Source organism: Dreissena polymorpha, chromosome 5 (assembly GCF_020536995.1).
Source record: "Dreissena polymorpha isolate Duluth1 chromosome 5, UMN_Dpol_1.0, whole genome shotgun sequence".
Lineage (NCBI taxonomy): Eukaryota > Metazoa > Mollusca > Bivalvia > Myida > Dreissenidae > Dreissena > Dreissena polymorpha.
The window spans coordinates 113,798,645-113,824,197 of record NC_068359.1 but is presented as its reverse complement, the minus strand read 5'-3'; the positions used below and the strand labels follow the sequence as shown (position 1 = coordinate 113,824,197).

Below are 25,553 nucleotides of genomic sequence, written 5' to 3'. Positions count from 1 at the left end.
TAATAGTTTCAATCTTTAATGCAATTAACGTGAAGGTAAACATTGATCTCACCGATTTTCTGTTTATAAAATGCTATTTGTCTAACAATTGCAAATACATATCGTTGAATCGGATTGTGAAACAGTGTGCTATTTCATTCCGTTATCACTGAAAAGCCGCCCTCTGTGCAAAAGCGGCTCAATACGTGTGCGCAAATAGTCGTCCAAGATTAGTCTGTGCGTTCCGCCTTGGCTGGGTTAAGTTAAGGTGAGACTTCATTTTAACCAAATATTCTTTAAAAGTGTCCCTAATTATCCTGAGCGTATTGTACAGGCTATTCTGGAACGCCACTTTACGAACACGCATTAAGTCCCGTTTTCCCACCACAAGGCTGATGCGTGATTGAAAACATCCGTCCTTAGCTGACATACGAATCTACTACCTGCAAGTAAACTCAGACTACTGGAGCAGCTGTTAATGTAAAAGTGATCTCATCGGACAAAGCGATATGGTGTTCATTAATCGTCGCGTACTTTTGAGGAGATAGGAGTGCGGGTCCTCGGTGTACATGCGTTCGTCCACGGCGATGACGACGTACTCGGATATCCGGTCCTTCACGTGCGCCTTAAGCAGACGACTGAAGTCAATCAGGCCGTGGTGGTCACCCAGAAACACGTATACTGGAAAGAAAAAAAAGACGTAGACTGGAAACAAGTAACACGTGGACTGAAACAGGAAACATGCATACTGGACACAAGAAACAGGTACACTGGAAACTAGAAATACGTAGAATGGAAGCAAGAAACACGTCGACTGGAAACAAGAAACACGTAGTGTCTAAATGCAGAGTGTAGACCAGACCTAAGTATATTGACGTTATGAAAATGGCAGACGTTATCTTCATACAGACAATACGTTTAACTATAAATAGAGGATTTTGTTGGAATCGATTGATTATTGATTTCAATATATATTTTCTGTGATCATGAGTTGAAAAAAATCAAACATATACCGAAGACATCACAATTTCTTGTTATTAAATGTTTATCCAACGTTTTAAAAACACTTCAATGTATAGACCTTTACAAAAATATTAATGCCACGAGGTCAGAAATTACATCAGTTAACAGTAAAACAGTGAGTTTTATCAATAAGTTTTATAGTTGTCTTTCCCTGTTTGAAGAGACTATAAACAACAGAAAAACATGCAATAAACTAATTTCAATCAAGTCATTTGTACGGTAGCAAAAATGGGTTATACGACATAAATTATTTAGAGGTCTTAATTATGTGCTCAAGCAGTACTTTGAGAATATAACTTGTTAAAATGTAAACCTTTTTGTTATTAATGCAATTAGAAAATTCATCGAATTGTTCGATAACGACTGACCTGATTCGTATTCTCATTGGTCAGCTATCCCATGCCCACGAAAAAGAGACCGCTAAATATAATATTTCGAAAGTCCCCTATATGCATACGTTCATTTGCTTTTAATGCTTTAGCTTCTTTAATATAATATTTGCAACTGCCACCTCTTGGTGGCTGCAACATCTATTCCTGTAAGTTATTTTCTTTTTTGGCACGAGGTCACCAAATATTAATTTTGTTTTCGGAAATGTCATATCACATGGGCACATATGAACACATTATATCCTGATGGCATTAAACCAATAAACAAAAAATAAATAAATACTATCTGTTATCACCAGTCGACAAAGAGTGTGCCATGAATTCATGTAGGAAATGCTTCTAATATACATTGCTTGTACGTATTTTAATTATTTCATTAGACTATATGCATGTATAGTTTACGGAACATAAGCAACGCGTTCCCTTTATGTGATTAGCCATAAAAAGAAACTCACTCTAATTTGCAAAATTAAATAACTACTCATCCTTGTAATGCCTTACCATACATGATGTTTTCCGGTTCCTTACCATACGTAATGTTTTCCAGTCAGTCATATTTATTACTTTGAAATCAGGGATTGGCAAGTTTATATTAGAATATATGGATACCATAATCCGACCGAATAATAAAAATAAAAATTCCTATTGGGATATTCGTGTGTTATAGCTAATAACAATACTCTGCATAAAAACAGCAGTTTGGAGGACAGAAAAATCTCATTTAACTGTTTGTGCACACAGGCTAATCATGGACGACACTTTCCGCCTTAACTGGATTTTCGCGATAAAGATATTACCTTTAAACAAAAACAGTAAAAGCCTGAAGCGTTTTCCCTGATTAGCATGTGCGGACAGCACAGGCTTATCTGGGTCGTCACTTTTAGCACATGCATTAAGCACTCTTTTCTGCGGTTCACATTTTATTATGTAAAAAAGGTAATACATGTTTGTTACACTCGTTTTACAAATACCTAGACACTTTCAATTATGAAAGGCGACCAATCGTCTTTCAATGAGTGTCGCCCTACTTACTGCGCGTCACTCGGTATGACTTTTCCACAATGTGATACATTTCCTCTCCGGAAGCGTAAGGTTCCGGGAAATATATGGCGTCAAGCAACCGAATGTTGTGGTCCTTCATGAGCGTCCTCAGGCTCTGGGCTGTCTCGTTCCAGATAGAGCTCGCACCCACAACCAAGGTCACCCTAGGAAAAACAACAGACGTGAAATAAGTTTAGACGTAATTGTTGCAAAAATAAACACGTTATGCTGGCATCACAAGTTATGCCAAGGCTACTGTAGATGTAAAATACTGTTATATGACAATACATACACTTTTGTATGGATATGTGTCTACGTTATTTTAAGAATCCGACCATAGCAGCACGTATATGTTATCGCGTTCAATTGAAGTTCTTACAATAACGCCCTCTTTAATAAAAGTAAAGAGTTTCCAAGAGATACCATCTTATAGAAAAAGACTCCGGTAATACTTGAAAGTAAAAGTAAATACTAGACAGCTTACAATGTGTTCAACTAAAAACAAATACAATGTGCTTATTGTTGCCCTGAAATAAGCTTTTTTAGTCGACACTTAATAGGTTTGTTATAATATCGAAAGGTGTAGCTGATATATACTTAATTTCTCATAACATTTTTAGGTTTTGTTGATATAAATTAAGTGGTTCATACCATCTTTAGGATTTATTGATAAATAATTAGATGTTCATAATCGATTTAAGTTAAATTGATATATATTCTTCGATTTTTATAACATCCAAAGGTTCTGTTGATATATCTGTTGTAGGAATTTCCGGGTTCGTCCGCCATTTGCCCGTACATTATGACGGCATTCTTATTCACATATCCCAGTGGCAGGAAGTACAGCGTGAGGAACAATGTGGATTGCAAATCATCCAATGTTGTGTACGCGGTCAACTGTCGGCGCTATCGCAGGTATGTGTATGTGGGAGTGACGGGCGGAACTCTGTTGAATCTGTCGCGTATTCGCACACAGCACAGTGACCCGGTAACTGAACATTTCTATACAGACGGACACCCCATGGATGATTTCCGAATAATGAGACTCGAACAACTTAGCGGGTCGGACTAGTACCGCAATACCATGGAGCAATTGTGGAAGGCAAAACTAAGAACATATCGGCCATATGACATCAACCTACAGGCATAGAAATCCATTAGACGGCGCGAAAACGACGTTGACGCCGGAAATACACGATGTCATATCCGTATACAATGTAACATCTTGGAATAAAAAATTGCCGCCGATGAAGACCGTGAGGTGGAAAGCCTTATATATACACTGAGTTTTTCACACACAAAAATTGTTAATGGAAACCTATACAGGGTTTCAATATTTGCGTTTGAAATAAGCAATCGAACTATTTTGTATAATGAAATGTATTCTAAATTCTAAGTACAAGGACAGTTTGTTACGTTAAAAAAGAGTTGGTCTGATACGTAACACATTTACGAATCAGCACGTTAGTATGTCGGAAGACCGTTTGACTAAAGGCAGTTTGAATAGAACAACATGGACGATTCTTATGCAACATGCTTTATGAAAGCTTTCTACATAAATATAGACGTCCTGAATCCATTTGTACTCAACAAATGAAGATTAATTTCACACATCTTTCATTGCACCAATTTAGACCAAGAGGAAGTGATGAGTTTTTAAATTAACACGTGTCTTTATCTTGACTGCTGTAACAGTTGTTCTGGCCTGTTACAAGCGAAAGTCAAGTTTTCTGCCTTGATAACGAGACTTTTGTTTATCTGAGACCTATCTGTATTAATGATCATTCAAACATTGTTGATAAATGGAATACACTTTATCGAATGATCTGATAGCCCTATTCCTGTCTGTCATTGAAACACGTGAAACACAATTTATTTTATGGAGCATTATTGCACACGGATTGTAATTCTTATAAATATATATTAATAATATTCTTAATTCTTGCAAACGATGTTTACACATAACGATTCGGAAGGGTTGTGGCTTCTCGCACTCACTTCGACAACACATAGTGTTGCGTTACAGAAGCCAGTGCATTAGCCTCGCTCTAAGACAAAATTGGAATTGGACCTACCTGTTCCATTGATAGTAATGCAGGATGGCGAGTATATATTTGGACCTACCTGTTCCATTAGTAGTACTGACAGATGGCGAGTATAGACTCGAACCTACCTATTCCATTGGTAGTACTGCAGGATGGCGAGTACAGACTTGGACCTACCTGTTCCATTGGTAGTACTGCAGGATGGCGAGTATAGACTTGGACCTACCTGTTCCATTGGTCGTACTGCAGGATGGCGAGTATAGACTTGGGCCTACCTGTTCCATTGGTCGTGCTACCGGATGACGAGTATAGATTTGGACCTACCTGTTCTATTGGTAGTACTGCAGGATGGCGAGTATAGACTTGGACCTACCTCTTCCATTGGGCGTACTGCAAGATGGCGTGTATAAACATGGACCTACCTGTTCCATTGGTCGTACTGCAAGATGGCGAGTATAGACTTGGACCTACCTATTCCATTGGTAGATCTGCAGGATGGCGAGTACAGACTTGGACCTACCTGTTCCATTGGGCGTACTGCAAGATGGCGCTCTGTTCCATTGGTCGTTCTGCAAGATGGCGAGTATAGACATGGACCTACCTGTTCCACTGGTGGTACTGCAGGATGGCGAGTATTGACTTAGACACCTTGGCTGTGGAGGGCTGGGTTGTAGCAAATGTCCGCCGTGTCTGTATGTCTTCCTCACTCCAGCTCTTGGAGTCGTGGCATTTCTGAAAACATAGAAATACTTTAAATTACTGACATTTTCAAAAAAGTAACGTTTCAATGAATCTATATGTCACAACATTCCTTTTTCCATTTTTGTCAAAATGGCGTGATGTGCAGTCAACTTAAAATGAATAAGTGGACTCTTATGTAAAATTACAGTTTTAGTAGACACTGTTTGCTGTTGTTGTTGTTTATTTGTTTAAACATATAATCCTTAATACATAATTGAATATGCTGTGCCTACTTATAAGTAATAATCAACATCGTTAATAATGAAGATGCGAATAAAAATTATAACACAATGAATAAATCGTGGACTGGTGAAACTTGCATCATGAAATTGACTTATTATATGTATTGGTGTTATTATTCGAAACAAGTGACATTATTGAACGCAAGTTCTATACAATGAACCATTCGCATGAACTGAGGTCAAACACACTAATGAACGTGCCATTTTTCGACAGTAACGTTTTAAAGTTTGCTAAATGATTTTTACAATATAATGTCTGCCGAAATGCGCGCATTTATGTATTCCAAAAATGCAAGCAAGTTAATTTTCACTACTCACAAATCCAATACCACCAAGCATTTTGTCAAAATGTTTTAACTACCAAAACAGTTGTCCTTGTCTTTTTGTGTGACCAGTCAAAATGCCATAAAAAAGTAGTTATCGATTTAGTACCAACACATTTAAACTGCTCCAAATAATTTACATAGAAAAGGCTTACACAATTTTATAAATTGACAAGAAACAGTTCAAAACCATAATGTGTCACAAAACAATAGAAGAGAATGGCAAATTTGTTAACCATTATTGAAACATATTTTGTTTTGTATCCGCTCTCTGCAAAAACAATAAAACACGGCAGAGTTGGGCAGGACTTCTATAATCGGCCATAGGCCGGAGGACCATTATGCGGTTAGGGTCGATTATAGACGTCCGGCCCAGCTCTACCGTGTGCTATTTAGAGGTTAATAGCTCGTTGCTTGAGGGCTAGAAGTGATACTCGACCAGCAGAGTGAATAATCGCACCAAATGCCGTAGGCCGTCTTTAATATTTAATCCCCGTTAAACTGTATTATTTACTATAGACCCAGCTTTCCGCACTTTAACTGTGACGAAACACAGTTTTAGCTAGACTCTCTGGATTTTAGGGACAACAATTCCGTCGTGGAGGATTTATATTTAACAGTAAAATATTTGTTAGCATCGAACAAATCCAAAACTTATTTCGGATTGTGTGTTTGTCATGAATTATTAGGAATCAATTTTGTGAAATCGCTCCGACAAGTCATTCGATTTCGTAAATCTTGTTTTTTTGGTGAAAGTGGTTAGTATTCGATACAATCGTATAAAAAAGTGTGATTTAAAATCAATATAAAATAACGGATGGTCTAACAAAAAAAGGACGGAATAGCACATCGTTGTTAATTTATTATTGTAAACATCGGATTAAGTTGTCGAGGTAAGTGTTTCTTTAACTATAAATTTTGTTGTTCGCCAGTTCGATCAATCCTGTTAAAGCTCAAATAGAGGCATATATTACTATATCTAATGTCGTCACAGGGGCCGATTATCGATTATCAACATTTGACCCGGTGGGCCAAACGTGATAATCACCTTGCTTTTACCGATAATCACATGCATTCGAGTCAATTTTGTTACTATATATAGTAACATAAGTATAAAAGCTATATAACACATCAGCCTTTTTTCTCCTTGACTTAAATTAATTTCTGAACCAGCTTCCCGTTCTTTTATTTTCATTCAATTGATTTCGCAATATATAACGTACCCCGTGTGAAGTAATTTCTGTTACGAAATACACCAGTTTAAACCATTCTCTCTGGATTTTTAGATAGGCAATACGGACATGGTGGTTTATTTTTAACAATATTTTTTTTCGAACGAATCCAAAACGTATTTCAGATTGTGTGTTTGTCATGCATAATTCGAAAAAATCGATATGAATACAATAAATCGCTCCGACCGACCGTTCGATTTCGTAAATCGTTGGTCCGAATGGTCAGCATTCGATACAAACGTTATCAAGAAATAGCGTGGTTTAAATTAAATTTAGATACTCATGAATGGATGGAATAACGGACGATGGAAGTGCATATCGCTGTAATTGTATTGTTATTGTACTAAAGTTGTCATAATGGTTAGCGTTATTGAAATTTGATTTTCGACGACTTCTGTTCAAGCTCAAATAATGTCATAGATACAATCTACAGACCAGTTTGAGTTTCAATTCATATTAAAATTATCTCAATTGGGTGGAACGTTGATTTATCATTCTTTTCGCTTCTTTCGTTGATTATCTGCTTGATTGTATTTATCACCATGGGCGAAGATTACATTTGGGCGCCATTTTGTTGAGTTTAAGCAGCGTGATCTGATTCTTTTCAGATATAAAAAATCGGCCCGGCTTGAAGATATAATAGTCACGTGACATGGTGTAAACGTGCACGAAAATTCGTGCTCCGATATTTTGGTTTCTTTTGCTATTTCTCTGGACATTTTTGTGACTAAAAGTGTTCATAACTCCAGACAAGGGATTTTTATTGGCAGTGCTTATACAAAATGAGGGGAAATCAGCGTAAAAAAGGCCAAACTAGTCAGGTAATGCACGTCAATAAAGGACGTGGCAAGGGCAATGGCGGCCATATTGTTCAAACGTGTCAAGAAAATCAAAACTCAAAAAGAAAACGGAGATCCACAGGTGGGACATTTGATACTATATCTGAAATACTATCAATATTACTATCAATAAAAATACTGTGTCCAAAGATGACTTTATGCGAATGAATACTGATGAGAAATTAGTTACAATTTTCGATTTGTTACACAATACGAACTCGTTATCGGAGAAAATTGACAGTATAGAACATGAAGTCAAGTAATTTAAAATGGAAAGCGAGAGCACGTGCACCAGGCTCAAAATACTGGAATATAAAATCATTGACAATGAAGCAAAAAGCAGAAAAAAATAATCTTAGATTTCGTAACTTCCCCGAACGAAAATGGGAAAACTTAGAAGATGTTATAGCATCGTTCATAAATGAACAACTCGAACTTGACACATCAAACATGTATATCAACAAAATACACCGTATCGGGTCATTCAATGACAAACAAACTCGGCCAATTATAGTCCGTTTCCAAAATAAGCGCGACATCGAAGACATACTGGCTAATGCATACAAGTTGAGGGGCACTAAATACGGGATAAATAGAGACTACCCTAAGAAAATAACCCAAGCGCGTGCTAGGCTTTGGACCCGTTTCAAACAAGAAAGAGCGAACAATCCCAAGGGTAGTGTCCACATTGGTTACCCTGCCAAATTAATAGTACAAAAAACTGTAGTGCAAGACGAATTCCCAGACTGGAAAATCATTATGCAATCGCACCGAACGGAACAACCAAAACATCAGAAACTGTAACTAAATCTCCCGTGCATAAAACACCGTCCAACCCAATCTCTACTAGCAATAGGTATGCTAGCCTACCCACGGAATCGGACGAATCCGACACCGGCGACGACAGCGACTCAACAGACGACACGCAGGCGATTGACCAGTATAGTCAGTCTATGATCCAGATGGAGGCCCACGTGAACCGCAGACATCACAAACCGGATGATGGCCTAGGGGAAACCGGTGGGAACCCAAATACTGTTGTACCCCTTAATCGCTACGACAATCGGGGGAGTGTTAACAATACTAACAATGTGACGAACTGTGAACCAAAAAGCGGACCAGAAACAAACTTTGACTCGGTAAATATTGCTGTGCTTAACGTTTTTGTGGCCTTAAAAGGCGTGCATTATACCCTGAATTTTTCTCATTAGTATATAGTTATGACATATTTTTTGCAACTGAGACAAAACTTGACGACAATGACATAATTGAAATTGATAAGTACGCTTTTATTAGTAAAACCAGAAAACAAAAATACAAACGAAAATCTGGTGGTATAGGCGTTTTTATAAAAAAATAGTATTTACAAACACGTTGATGAAATAAACAGCCAGTCAGAATATGTTGTATGGTTGAAAATTAGAAATGATTATACTCATATTGGTAGCGACATTGTTATAGGTATTGTTTACATACCACCATTGCATTCGAGGTTCTATAATGATGATGAGTACGAAATTTTTGAAAACGAAGTAGCTATTAAATGTAGCAGCTTTGAACATGTATACATCTGCGGCGATATGAACGCACAACCTGCAGACTTATCTGACTATACAGAAAATGATGATTTTTTTGAAAGATTTTTTCAATCTAGACTATTACTTTTTTCGATCAAAAAGGCCCAAATGGAAAACTGTAACATACCATTAAGAAGGGTTTCTCAAGATAAAAAGAAAAATAACCATGGATATCGCCTCTTAGACTTATGTAAAAATAACAACAATAATATTATCAATGGTAGGTTTGGTAAAGATAGATTTACTGGCTAAATGTCATTTAGAAACATATCCGTAATTGACTATTAAATATCTACAATTAAAGCCTTTCCAATTGTTAATGAATTTGAAATTATAAATGTGGACGGATTAAGTTCAGATGGCCATGCTCTCATTAACTATAAAATAAAAGTCGAGGCCCGCATTAAGAATACCACTTTTGAAACAAAAACTTACAGACCAAAATGGAAAGAATCCCTTTGTGAAACATTCATGACAAATGTAAATGTAGAGGCTATAAAAAGCATAGTGAGAAAAATTGAATCTGACCACTTTACTGCAAACCAAAATAATATAAATAGAATAACTCATGAAATGTCAAATATTCTTCTAAATAGTGCTAAGGTAAGCTTCCCAGAAGTCCAAATAAGCAAAAAACGAAAAGGCAAAAATATAAACCCTGGTTTGGCCTACAGTGTGAATAGGCTAGGAAAATATATGTAAAAGCAAGAAAAAAAAATACAATACACATCCAACAGAATACAATAAAATTAGTGCAAATCTAGCATGTAAAAAATACAAGAAAAAAATGAATACTCACATAAATAAATATAACAAAAATAGGGAAAGTGTCCTTAGAACCATGCAAACAAAACAGCCAAAAGAATACTGGAAGTACTTAAATAAAGTTAAAGCCAAAAATAAAAATGATGATATGCCACCTCTAGACTTATTACAAAACTATTTTGAAAAGGCCAGCAACCAGGACCATGATACTGATGAGTCACATATAATAAATAGCATTGATATAGAAAATGATAATAATATATTAAATGTAAACATAACAGCTGAAGAAATAGGAACATGTATAAATAAACTTCAGAATAATAAAGCACCGGGCTTGGATGGCATTGTAAATGAATACATTAAACACTCAAAAGAAAAGATGTTACCTTTATATGTATCCTTATTTTATGTAGTACTGGAAACAGGTATATTACCAGTCCAATAGGGTAAAGGGGCCATAATCCCACTGTATAAAAATAAGGACGATACTGGAGGTCCAGAAAATTATCGCCCAATTACTCTTAAGTTGTGTAAGTAAACTTCTCACAGCCATTTTAAATGACAGACTTGGTAAATTGCTTGAAGATAATGAAGTACTCTCTGCAAACCAGGCTGACTTTAGAAAAAATTATTCTACAACTGATCACATCTTCACCTTAAATTCAATAGTAGAAATACTAAGGCACTACAAAAAAGAAAATCTTTGTATGTCCCATAGACTTTTCAAAAGCTTTTGATTCTGTTTGGCGTGTGAGTCTATGGACAAAAATTATTAATTACAACATAAATGGTAAATTTCTCAGGTTAATAAGAAAAATGTACTCTAATATAAAATCCTGTGTCTCGGTTAGAACTCAAAACTCCCCAATTTTCTCATGTAACTGCGGCGTGCGTTAGGGAGGAAATTTATCGCCCGTTCTCTTTTCCCTTTTCCTAAATGAATTACAAAGAATCTAAAGGCCACCATTGTATAGAACTTACAAATCCAGAAAACGATATTGCTACTTTTCTCAAAATAATTGCACTATTATATGCAGACGACACAGTCGTAATTGCTGAAAATGCCCAAACACTACAAAACTGACTGAATAACTTTGCTTATTACTGTAAAACATGGAAGTTAAATAAAAATAAGGATAAAACAAAAGTAATGATTTTCGGATCAAGGCAAAAAAGAAACGTCTCTTTTAAAATAGACAACACGTCTCTAGAAATTGTTAACTCATACAAATATCTAGGTGGTTTTTTTTAGCAAAATCTGGTAGCTTCCTAACTGCAAAGAAACATCTTGCACAACAAGCAAAAAAGGAATGCACCTACTCTATTCAAGCATTAATAACCTTAATTTACCAATAGATCTGATATTAAAACTTTTTGATAACACTATCCTGCCAATATTAACATATTCAGCAGAGGTTTGGGGCTATGAAAGCATTGATTTACTAGAGAAAATACACAATGAATTTCTGAGAAAAACTTTCAATCTTAAAAAAAAGCATCCCACTATATATGATATACGCAGAATTCGGAAGATACCCCATAGAACTCACTATAAAATGCAGAATGATTGCATACTGGAATAGATTAATAACTGGGAAACCGGATAAATTAGCATATCTCATATATAAATACATGTTAAACCTTCCTAACTTTGAATCTAAATGGATAAATTACGTAAAAAACATCTTCACACAAACTGGCAGAAATGACATCTGGCTAAATCACGATCAAATCCAAAATAAAAATATAAAGTACACTATAAAGGGCATATTACTTGATCAATACCAGCAAACCTGGCATACCTCACTTCAAAACTCAACAAAAGGCTTAAACTATTCAATATTTAAGGATAAGATTGAATTAGAGAAATATTCAATCACATTAACTAAATATGAATCATCTTTATTTATTAAACTTAGAACTGGAAATCACTGTTTCCCAAATGAGAAAGGTAGATGGACCAGTCAAGACATAAATGAGAGAACATGCCCTCATTGTACATGCAAGGATGTGGCGGATGAATTTCACTACATGCGTATATGTCCCTTTTTAATGAACATAGAAGGAAGTTTAAAAAAAGATACTACTTCTGTAGAACAAATACGCTAAAATTTAAAGAATTGATGACAACAAGGTCCTTAAAGGATTTAAAAAATTTATGTAAATTCATAAAAGTATTATTTCAAACATTAACCAGCTGATAAGTTTAACTTGGTGTATATGTAATCTTTTATGTATTTCAACAATATAATAATAAAACGCTTTTCAGGGGTTTCACTGGCCCAAAAAAAGTTGTTGCCACTTTATCGCGGTGTGAAAACCGCCCGTAATTCAAACTTAATCAATAAGGACAATCATTTAAAGGGATCTTTTCACGCTTTGGTAAATTGACAAAATTGAAAAAAGTTGTTTCAGATTCGCAAATTTTCGTTTTAGTTATAATATTTGTGAGGAAACAGTAATACTGAACATTTACCATGGTCTAATATAGCCATTATATGCACCTTTTGACGATTTGAAAACCTAAAAATTATAAAGCGTTGCAACGCGAAACGATTGAATAATTTGGAGAGTTCTGTTTTTGTCGTTAAATTTTGTGAAACTACGAAGATTGCTTATATAAGGTATAAAATACTTTATGAATATGTACTCGGCGGAATAGCTCAGTAGGCTAAAGCGTTTTTACTTCAGGACTCTGGCAGGACTCCAGGGGTCACTGGTTCGAAACCTGGTCAGGGCAATGTTCTTTTCCTTTTTTAAATTTTATTCTTGATTTTTTACTGGAGCTTTTACGATCCAATGTTTACATTTATCGATATAAAGCATTTAATGAATAAGTTAAAAAATGCCAAAATCTGTGAAAAGGCCCCTTTAAACTTCATATGACTAATTCATATCCACAAAAATATTACTTTAACGCTAACACGCGAAGTCATTTTTTGCTGTCTATAGTAACGATATGTGTTTATGATAAAACATATGTTATTGGTCGCAATGACCTTATTGACCTAACTTAACGACATTACGGTTTTATGTTCGATAATTGTGTGCGACATAAATTTAGAGTTGTAAATTCACATCTAACATCTAGTAATCGCAGTTTTTGCCCAGCGTTTACAACATTGCCCAAAGATAATAAATACATAATCAGGTTGCCTTCATAGATTTTATATAGTAGTAAGTATTGTCCTTCGATTCATAAATGCGTTAAACATGGATATCCGCTTCCAGTTATCAATAACAACCTATCGTGTACTAGTATAGTATCAAGATATCACGTGCCATCGCAATGGGCCAATAGGATTCGTCAGCGCGAAAATATTGACACATTCGTATCTGTACGTTCACACCTCCCTTTAATTGTTTTTCTATTATAATATATAGTAAGAAAAACAGCAACAAACTATTTCGCTCATGCACAGTCTCTTTCAATTCCTGAAAGCTAGAAGGGGAATATGTCATGTCTTGTTTCGCGCGATCTGATTCTTCTCAGATATAGAAAGTCGACCTTGTCCGATATATTGTATTCGCCCAACGGATACAAATAACGACCCGCTCGTAAATTTATAACTATTTATAGTAATAATATTTATTTTAACGCTATTATTTCATAAATATCAATAGGTTAATAGGCTATTTGTTTTTATTTTTTAATAGTTTATATTTAGGGAAATACTGTCGCTATGTCATTTAACCATTTAAATGATATAAATGCTTAAATACCGTGAAAGACAATATGAGCATAAATGGCAATTAAGATCTAATAAAATACAAATTTATGCTAACTTAGTGGTATACAATTTATAATCCAATATCATTCTAGAGAATGATTTAACTGAATGACTTCTTGTCAGATATAGATCCATAGGAGCGTCTAACATTCATAAATCATGTGAGGAAGATTTTGCTCGGACCTGGTTTATTGTTTACCACAGACGTGGAAGTCAATAAGTGCAAACTATTTCTCTTACATGCACAAAACGATTATTACGAATCATATACGCTGTCAAATATTTATTTTCTAGTTCTGTGTGATTTTATTTAAGATAGAGACGGGATATCAAATTGTAACTTTTATAAACAAGGACTGTGAACCGTATTATCAAGATTATAATACAAAAGAAGCGGTAAAATGTTTGAGATATATATAACTTTCCGATCAATTATGCTGGGTATTCTATCAAGTCTTCAACAGGCAAATTAGAAAAATATTGCGCAATATGTATAGAAAGTAAATGTTATTACGCAGTGTGTACAATGCTAATTTGATGTAACATAAAATTAAGAAGTTCTCTATTTAGATTCATAAAACATCAATTGTAGTTTTGAGGGATAACAATTAATTCGAAGACGTCAGCACGATTTGTTTGAGCCTTACAAAAGAATGACAAAGATTGGTGCATGAATTGACAGATACATATAAACAGTGCGAACATTTTGTTGATCATAACAGGAATTTTATAATAAATATTTTCTTAAGTGAAATGAGAAATACATCGCAACATTACCGGTCGGGTTGTTTAACGTAAGTGGAGCTTAATGTCGGCCTGTCAACATGCCATGTTTCACAACCAGGAAACCAGGGAATTGTATTAGAAAATGTTTTTGTCTTTTTAATGTGAACTACATCTTTATCGTCTTCTAAGGATTCACATCTTTTTGTTAAAATTAACATGACTGACAAATTATTTCACATAATTTCGATGGCCTCGAAATAATGTTGTTTTTCAATGTCCTTTATCAACTCAACATTTCCGTGTAGCCGACATTTACCGATAGAAATGTCACAATTCGCAGAGGCGTATTTAGGTGGGGGCTATGGGGCTAAAGCCCCCCCAGCTGGCTGGCTAGATATGATTTTTAAAAAAATGAGCCCCTTTCAGTTCCAATCCACTTGTGTATTTCCTTTCATATGCCCCTAATTAGGCCATTAACAGCTGTCAATTTGTGTGATTAGCCCCAGGCATGTGTACAGACGATCTAACCTTCGCCAGCTTAACTGCACGCTTCATTGACTGTAAGTGATAAACTGCACTATTTGATTGGCTGAAGGAGATACATTCAACTTATGAAATTCATCGATACATTTAGCTATAGGTAAATGTTTACAAATGGCTGCCGCATCGGACTTGTGAAAAACAATATCCTCCAATTACCTTCAGTCGAGCGGTTAAGGAAACAACTAAAATAATTTCTGAATTAATTCAAACAAGGCCGCAATAAACGATGTACCTAAAAAGATTTATTTCATTCTTGTTCAATCCATGTCAAAATTGTTTATTTAGAGCGTGTTTAACCACACATAGCCGATAGTTTCATACACATCCGCAAATGACATACACTTCGCGCGTCGTTTACCTTGAGTCGAGAGGTAACATCCGAAAAGCGAGAGTACTCGATTGCAATAGACATGAGGTCAACAAAACTTCGAAAATTCGATTCACTGAACAAATTTAGAGAAACCGAAAGATTAATTTTACTTTTTTTATAACTTTTATTTACCATTTAACAAGTTTCTGTTTTAACGGTCGATCTTCTTTTGAGCAACATTGACATGAAAAAGTGCTCAAGAACTGAAAAAAAACTAGAACGTTCGCAATTTGTTCCAATACAATTTCGGCATATATATTACTATTAAAAGATTTGATAAAATTATCATCAAATCGGGACAGGGTATATCCACTGAACATGTGGATATCGGCATGTCTCATATTTTCGATATGTGCGCGCACAGATTGTTCCATGCAACCATTTCTGGGAATCGTGAAAAAGTAAAAGAATTTTCTTTAAAATAAATCAAATACTTGAAATTATGTGTTTACACTAGCGCAGTGGTCTGCAATTTATGCGCAAGTTTAATGAAGAGTACCGAAAAATGCACGGAAAACAAAATACTGGTTTGAGAGACATTTGATTTACCCCTGTGTGTCTGTCTGTCTGTCTGTCTGTCTGTCTGTCCGAAAATTCGATTCACTGAACAAATTTAGAGAAACCGAAAGATTAATTTTACTTTTTTTATAACTTTTATTTACCATTTAACAAGTTTCTGTTTTAACGGTCGATCTTCTTTTGAGCAACATTGACATGAAAATGTGCTCAAGAACTGAAAAAACCCCAAAACCTTCGCAATTTGTTCCAATACAATTTCGGCATATATATTACTATTAAAAGATTTGATAAAATTATCATCAAATCGGGACAGGGTATACCCACTGAACATGTGAATATCGGCATGTCTCATATTTTCGCGATGTGCGCGCACAGATTGTTACATGCAACAATTTCTGGGAATCGTGAAAAGTAAACGAATAAAGAGTACCGAAAAAATGCACGGAAAAGGCATAAATTTGGACTAATTCTGTTGAAGTAAGATTTTTAATGCAATTAACCTGGTTTTTTTTCTTATTTTAGTCGCGTCTATAGTTATTTTAAGCGTAGTAATGTTATTAAAACAAAATACTGGTTTGAGAGACATTTGATTTACCCCTGTGTGTATGTCTGTCTGTGTGTCTGTCACACTTGATGTCTAAACTCAAGTTCTTGTTTTACATGCACTTTTATCATGCATAATGCTGATTAGATAGCATGAAATTGCATCATTTGAAGGTACCATTAAAAAAAAAAAATCAACGACGGAAGGGGACACCCCTCCCGCACCCTTCCCCGTTGAGCCCCCCCTCGGAAAAAATTCTGGATACGCCTCTGATTCGATATTTTTGTCTTCAATGACAGACATTTTTGACGATGCTGCGAAGCAGCTCGTCTAAGTTATCATACCATGAAAAATTCTTCACAATGGAGACCTATGTAAATGACCGAGCCAGTCCGATTGAGATAGCTCGACTTTTCTAATCGGCATACCTCGCTGATTATCATTGATAAAGGTAAAAAAAGCTCAGCTATAAATAGCACATCATATTCTGGAAAAAAGATTGAATGATAGTTTGAAAACGTTAATTTTAAATCAGTTATATTCAATCAATTATATGTTTTTTAGATCAATGAAACAACTATGCATTTTCTGTATTGTATTTGACATTTGTAGTGATTCTTTAAATAAATTGCGAATGAAAACGTGTATAACGCGATCATGAGTGTTAAGAAAACGAATTATTTCAAACCTGCCATTTGTAAACGTTGTAGCGAGTATGGTATATAAACAGTATAATAGCCATATAATATCTATGGGAGCAGGTCGGGCTACAAAGACTTCGTGAAGAGGCCAGTAGAACCTGTAAATAAACTCTGATACACACACATATAATATCTATGAAAATCGCTCTTAGGCGTGCTTTCTCATTTCGCATATTTAATAAACTTTTCAAACAGAAATTACAGAGCCACATCAGTGCACATAGTATGTTTGAGAAGTCATTCGTTTGTTGGATATTGTTTGCTGTTTTAAACACATATTAGGTCATATCGCGGAGATTTAGTCAACCTTACCATGTGTTCATGGGCGAACACACGTATTCAAGTACTTTTACGACTATGTGCTCATACCTACTTTCGGAAATCATCATGAAATTATTGCCGTACTTAACGAACAAACATGCCCAAGCTTATTGAATTAGAGAAGAAAAAAACATTTATCAAAAGAGAAAAAATATGTGAAATCACGTCCGTACACATGACATCATTAACTTAGGAAAGAAAACAAAGAAATATAAAGTTTGGTATGATATACATGTGAAATTAAAGTGCATGGTGTAATTAAAGATCATGTCAAGTTTTGAATATATCTGCTGAAACGTAATGTTATAACCCACAAACGTTTTACTGTAACAGAACGTTTTTTAAGATAAGTGGTACAGAAAGTACACGTCGAATATCTTTTTAAAGATATTTCTTGTTATATTTGATTGAGAATGTAACCCGCCTCCCAGTTTCGCTGAATGGGTCAAGTTCCCCACGGGTACTACTTCCCTATACCCCCACATTTTTTTCTTACCTAAAATTTATCGTACCCAATTTTTTTTAACCCATTTTTTTCCTACCCATTTTTTTTCCTACCCAAATTTTTGTTTCGTACCCAAAATGTTCGTACCCACTTAAACAATTTTGGTGTTGTAGATAAACGTAAATTGATGCTTTTATATCCATCCTCTTCAAAAGCATCGTCACATCAGTACTGTCAGTACTTTGATTTAATAATACTCGTCGGACACGATAAAGTTAATATGCGTGTTAGTTTATTGAACTTAAAGCAATGAAGACACACTATAAGAGGGTGGCGAATTAATTTAAAGAACGTTCGATTATAATATATAAGATATTATTTTAGGACGTTAATGTGCGCCGATGCCAACTAATGGGCATTACGTTAAGCATAGTGTCTCGTTATTTTTTTATAGTATTTTTTTTTTTCATTTCGCTTAAAAAAACAAGCATATAATATTAATCTATATCGGACAAAAATAGACGTTTTGTTATAGCAATGAATGGCCTGTCAGACCTAATGGTGTCATTTGTAATCTCTTGTTGTGTTTTAAAATTTCATAGAATCTCTTTCCGGGACGCTAAGGTGTGGCATTGTTGTCAGTAATGTATTTCCAATGACAGTCACCATACGAGTTATTTGCAGACCTTTTAATCGATTCATAAGTATAACTATCACATTTAAAACAGCTCGAGTAGCATTTAGAAGGAGGAATTCGAATTGATCATCATAAAGACCAGTTACCGCGGATCTAAGAAATAAAGCCTGGAAAAGACGTCACATGTATTATTCAGTATTTTTACGAATAATGTTTGAATTGAAAATTTTTAAATATTAACCATACAGCCTTTATAGTCCATTTTTTCCTAAACAACTACGCAGTAGGTTTTATGAATCTTATGTCTTCAATAATCATAACCTATAGACTCAAAATCACTCGTCAAATATTGTCAATATAGAAAAAATTAAGAAGTCAAGCTTGATTGCACCACGGGTAAGCACAATGTAAACTTAATCAAAAGTTATTAGCGAATTGCCAGTATATCGGTTTCAGTATGTTCTAATAGCATCTGTTGTTGGCAGAATTGCTTATTTTGCGAATTCTTAAACATCTAAAGTAAGAAATTAATATTTTAAACATGGTTAATTTATTTTCCTATAAATTTGTCGTAAGAACGTTCATTTACACGTAAACACTCTATTCTTATATATAGTTATTTCAGAAACACCTGTAATTTTCTGATTGCCAATGAAAACTATAAAAAAAACTAACGTATTTTATTGAATTCGCTTGATGAATATCCATAGACAGACCGATACGTGAAACATTTTTTTCTTAATCGAGTGTTATTTTGCGTTTCAAACATGTAAAAATGTAATTCATTCATTCGTTTGTTTTCATCTATTACAAGTTTTGAAAAACATGATTCTGTCAAAAGGTGAACCTGTGCCTTTAGACCAACATATTTTAATTTTCTTATCGTGTTTATATGTATATTTATCACATACCATACCCTGTTTCCCATGTAATATAACCATTACGAATATTTTTATTTTACACATGTGTAATACACTTTTTAAGCGTCTTCATTCGCTTAGTTTTCTTTCGATTGGCCAATCGCATTTAGTTATTTTGCTGAAATGACGTTGCAACGTCAAATGACGTCACGAAATGTAAACAATATTCGGGATTTATCATTATGTTTGCGTAAATATTTATTTAATTTGCTCATTTAAAAGCATGTGATAAAAAGATCTGACGTTCGTTGTCATTTCATACCATATTTTATTAAACTTGTCCAGGAAATTCGTTAGTAAGCTCGCCAAAGGCTCGCATACCAACAAAATTCATGAATTCGTTTAATAAAATATGGTATGATATGACAACTCGTGCCAGATCCTATATATATCTACTATTTTGTTTTTTCTTGATATAATATTCAAATCAGTAGTCTATGGAAAAAAGTATTTTTTGTACGAGCTAATAGCTTATTATATATTTATACGTAAACGCAAATGTATTTATTTATATCAGTTATTATTTACACGTTTTGCTTGTTATGATAACCATGCAGAAAAAAACTTAAGGATATAATGAAAAGCGGTCGTAAATAAATGAATTTGGCAATATTTGCGACATGAATTTGATAACGCATAGATTATGTATACAAGTCATTATTTAAGTATTTTATCGGTGTCAATATATTACCTTTACAAATCTCTGTTACAAACGAGCAACCTAAGTTGTTAAATGATGAGCAATAGACGAGAGGGAAAATGTGTTTTCTTATTTGTGTATATACTTGGAGATAATAGATTAATTAAAGATTTGTCTTAAATGAAAGTTTAACTTTTTCCAAACAAAGTTATTCTAGTAAAACCGTAAAACATAAAATAATTCTTAAGATCTCTGCAAAGACACCAAGTACTGGAATTAGGCCCAGGAAACGAACTCGAGAGCGTTTCAATAAGACTGAGGCTTTCGATGCAATTGAGCTAAAATAATTGGTTTAAACTCAACTTAAAATAATCAAATGTTCGTGTAATCAATTGGCAGACGGGTATCCGTTCATTTTGACATTGTGCAATTAATTTTAATTACGCTGTTATTTCATACTGAGACCGACCATTATTGCGATTTTAAATACAAAATATAAATATGCTTTATGTATAATTAGCTCTAAAATACATCAAGGATATGACACGAGTTGTCATATCATACCATATTTTATTAAACGAGTTCAGGAATTGTGTTAGTAAGCGAGCCTTTGGCGAGCTTACTAACGAACTTCATAAGCGAGTTAAATAATAATATGGTATGATATGACAAAGAGTGTCAGATCTTTTTTATCACATGCTTTTAAATTAGCAAATTAAATAAATATTTACGCAAACATAATGATAAATCCCGAATGTTGTTTACATTTCGTGACGTCCTTTGACGTTGCAACGTCATTTCAGCAAAAAAACAAATTGCGATTGTTAAATTAACGAAAACTTAGCCAATGAAAACGCTTAAAAAGTATATTACACACGTGAAAGATAAAATTATATGTATAGGTTATATTACATGGGAAACAGGGTATGGCATGTGATAAAAATCGATACATCATACAAAAGATGGACCATTTTTTCAAGCAGACGACTTACGTAACCGATCATGGGAAGGTTCCATGCCGCCGCCACCGTCGACTCACAGAGACACGACTCGTCAGGCCCGATGAACGCGAGAATCTCGTTCCCGTAGTGTGACGTCATTGCGTTAATGGCATTCAGGGAGTTTCGGTCTGTGTCGTTAAAAAGGCATTCCAGTCTGTAACCGGGCAGCAGTGACTTGTTCTGGTTCACAAAGTCCAGGGCACTAAAGAACGCGCCGGCGAATGTCTTGGATCCTTTAGAGTCGCCGGCGGAAGTAAGGAAGGATATCTTCAGCGGAACACGAGTATCCTCCACCGCCGATGCCGACCAGCTCAGCGCAGCCAGACTTATAGACCAGAATGTCAGAGTTTGCCAGGTGACGCAATTCTGTGTCTGAAAATCCCGCATGTTCGTATAGTTTGTTTACATTTTATATAAACATAATTATGCCTACACCCACGGATATGTTTAACGCACTTATTTCAAATGATTGTTGCGCTGTGGTTGCTCGCAAGGGTTAACCGTCAAACATGTCGTACGGATTGTTAAGATTTATGTGGATTTTAATCACTCCCTCTGCAATTTATACATTTGTGTCTAAAATGCCAATTCCTATAGATCATTAAAAAAAATCCGTGTCATTATTTACTTCATTCAATGTCTGTATTAATCAAAAAACAAATGTCAACGAAAAACGTGTTGTTCGATATTGTATCCACTAATTTTATATCCATATGTATAAATAGCACCCTCAAATAAATCTAGAACTCTGTGTTTATCCCTTCTATCCGACAGAAAAAAACGTAAATACTGATTTAGTGAAGATGTGAGCCGTCTGTTTTTATATTTATATCGTACAGTTTAATATCCACCGATAGATTTGCAAAGCAAAACATACGGGTTAAACAAATAATTTGAAGTAAAATTTAATTAAATCTGAATCTGCAAGTTTCACACTGAAAATCCAACAAAAATGAAGTAATTACGCTTTAAGTATTATTTCAATATTGGCACTTTCCTTTTAAACTCGGCGGACCGTATAAAGAACTAGTAAAAGCGACGTGTTGAACTAATGAGAAAAACAGTTTTCAATCTTAATTATACAAATCACTGTATTGAATATTTGTATTCCCTCGCTCAGCGAGTTTAAGTCAATCATAGTTGAAGCACTGAAGTAAAAGTTCAAATCCGAAAGCAAACATTTCCCGGTGTTTCGAGTGGAGGTCCGCGTGATTAACTGTACCAGTAGCGGCGAAGTGTCGTTCGCTCTCACTTCCAGCTGACGGCTGCTAACCGTTACTGAACAAATACCAGCCGCGCACCGATACTCGAAGTAAGCAAATACCAGTGCCTTATCGGGTCCATTTCGGGTCTATTTCCTTATTACTGAGTGATTTTGCTAACTGAAATAAAACTACAATAAACAATTATGTTCTATAAATATCTGACTTGAAAATTCAAGCCTTAATAAAAGGACATCCATCTGTTTATCATAATCAAATAACGGCGCGGAATTGATTCATTCTCGTTGTGCAAACTTTGTTATCAATGAGTACGTATATAATCCACATAGAACAGGTTTCTCATGTTGAACTGAAAACTTATAGCTTTCACAGACAGCGTATCGGGATCGCTGTTAACCAGCCATAGTTCCGGGGATAGCGGTCCCTCGCTACTTAATGTAAATAGCTAGTAATTGTGATTTGATACTCGTTCTGATGAAACTGTTATCATTCATGAGCGTAAAGTGTCGTCACAGATAAGTCTAAGAAGTCCACACAGGCTATTTAGGGTCGACACTTTCGGTTTGTTTGGATTTGTTCGTTTACATGAAGTCTTTTCTTAAGGAAAATCATGAGTAGGCGAAAGTGTCATCCCTGATTAGCCTGTGTGGACTGCACAGGCTAATCTGGGATAACTCCACGCATGCGCATTCAGTCCAGTTTTCCCAGAAAGAGGTTCAGTTGTAGACTACAAGCAGTTTTTTCATACCGATGCTATTTTGTTGAATTGTATTTATCAAGTCGAATGCAACGATCATATTCTATAATTAGACATAGTCGTTTTCTTATGGATCACAACTTTAAACTATATAAGTTCTATAATTGGATGTAAATTTAAATTCAAATACAAATGTAATTACTTAAAGTTATGCGTATGCGTGAAATATATCGTGTGTTTCGTGAACAATAATTATGAGAAAAAAATGTTTTCAATTAAAAAGGAAGAAAATTTATCACTTTGTACTGATAACTACATGTGTAATATCTGTTTTCTCCTTCATATTATGCTATCAAGTAAATAAAACAATGCTTCTTTAACTATTTTGATGATTTATTGTTTTATAGTTTGTATTGCGTTAACTAGAACTGTAGCTACAATACAAACATATAAAGCAATGACAAGCAATGTAAACTGTGAAACAACCAGGAAGTAGCTATTGCTTCTTTGTTATAATTGTTACAGAAGAACGCGGCGCTAAACTGAAATCTGTAGAAGTCACATTTTAACCCAGTTTGAAACAAGGTAAGCAATCTGTTTTGCATGTGTTTGGAAAATTGTGCGTGACTCTGTAATAGTTTTAACGCAGTTACCTGTTAGATTATTATGCCATGCATATTCCCTGCGAGTCTTGTCCGGGTAACGAAAACAAAACACAGCGCGTATGAGAACGTTCATGTTAAAATCTATTAAAATCACCCAGTGCGGATCAAACTAGACTTCTGGTATCGACCATTTCATGGCGGAAACCACAGCTTTCATTATTTGCTTTTATTATTATGTTTTATGTTGTGGTGTATGTTTTGTCAAATGTTCTTTAGGAAATATGTCACTTTCCATAAATAACAGACTAGCGCTTGTTGATAAAAAAATTCCCTATTAATTATTATTATAAATGTTGTTTTTTTCCGCTATTGCCATATGCAAGGTGACTATTTTAATTGTGTTTGTTTAATACCAAAGAGTGTGGATGAAAATACAGAAGGTCAGTCGATTCCTTCCACTACTGAGCGTAGAGGATGCATTTTCATAATTAACTGTAATTAATGTCGTTCAAAGCCAGCGCAAATGTAATATCAACATAAGGTAAAGTGTTATGTAAAGCTTTTAACTGATTTCGGTTCTATATGACCAAAGACATTTTGTACACATTATATATATATATTATCGCATCAAATATTGATTTTTACTACATTGAATGTACGTAATAAATATTGGCCTTCAATCAATTCAAATCAAAATAGTCATACAACCAAAAAAAACAAATTTTACACTACATTCGGAATTTACGGTTTGTTATAAACCTACTTCAATTTTAACATTTGGCGTAAGTATGTCATTATAGTGTTCAGTATACAAGTACATTGAATATATTGAGTTTTGGGAAAAACCCGGACTTAATGCATGTGCGTAAAGTGGTAATTTACCGTAATTATAAGGTTTACCATTTCAAGGATTGTGAGTTTTATAAGAATCTTCTCCGACCAAAAGCAAAACTAATGGAACAGAAATTATAATATCGGATTATTTTTATCGATTCACATTTCGCAGATTTCAAGTCGAGACATGCTTTAATACCATACCAATTCATTTAATGTCGACGTCAATCGCGTTTTATGTCGGGAACGTTTTTTGTTGGCTGTACAGAACAATTCTATTTCAGGTCTCATCAAACATCTAACATAGATGGCCACATTAGCGAATCAATGTCATGACGAATGCCGCCATTGTTATCAATGTCGATTCATATGCTGTGATTGCATTTTCATCGATGCTGATTCGCACTACGTAAACATTTTATAATATTTCTAAAACATCAACAATGTAAATATAGGTCCGTCCTGCTGTTTCTATTCAATCCCACAGCGGAATGTCCGTTTTGAAGCCCTTGTAACCTATACGAGTAAACAATAAATTAACACCATGCACTCACTGTCGTTATTTGAACAAAAACTGGTAATTTAACGCAAACAATTTAACATATTTTCAGGGCGCAGGATCACGTGACTTTGTGGCGTTCACAATCAAACGTTAATGGATGTAAACACGCCGTAAATTGGTGTTTTTCTTCAAACAACTGTTTAAAGAAATTTTTCTTAAGAATGTTTACTTATGCACAAAATACAGTTTTGTATGCTGCTTATGGCAATGTGAAATAGAAAAGAATAATTTTATGTAATAAGCAAGTGTTCTTGGCAAAAGACTCAATGCTTAATGCAACCATGAACATGGTTATGTTGCACGCAACGTGAAATTTTGGCACCGATTTCAGACGTATT

General features: G+C 34.8%; 1 protein-coding gene across 1 annotated transcript in view; it reads right to left on the bottom strand.

Moving 5' to 3' along the window:
• LOC127832370 (guanylate cyclase 32E-like) overlaps positions 1 to 22,307 on the bottom strand; it is a 52,718-nt gene extending 30,411 nt beyond the window's left edge. Inside the window, exons 1-4 of the mRNA XM_052357805.1 lie at positions 21,286 to 22,307; positions 5,079 to 5,209; positions 2,424 to 2,596; positions 514 to 660 (exon numbers count right to left, since the gene is read on the bottom strand). Of these exons, the coding sequence (XP_052213765.1) occupies positions 514 to 660; positions 2,424 to 2,596; positions 5,079 to 5,209; positions 21,286 to 21,681 (847 nt within the window). The 5' untranslated portion in view covers positions 21,682 to 22,307. The remainder of the gene's footprint in view (positions 1 to 513; positions 661 to 2,423; positions 2,597 to 5,078; positions 5,210 to 21,285) is intronic.
• Between the last annotated feature and the right edge of the window lie 3,246 nt (positions 22,308 to 25,553).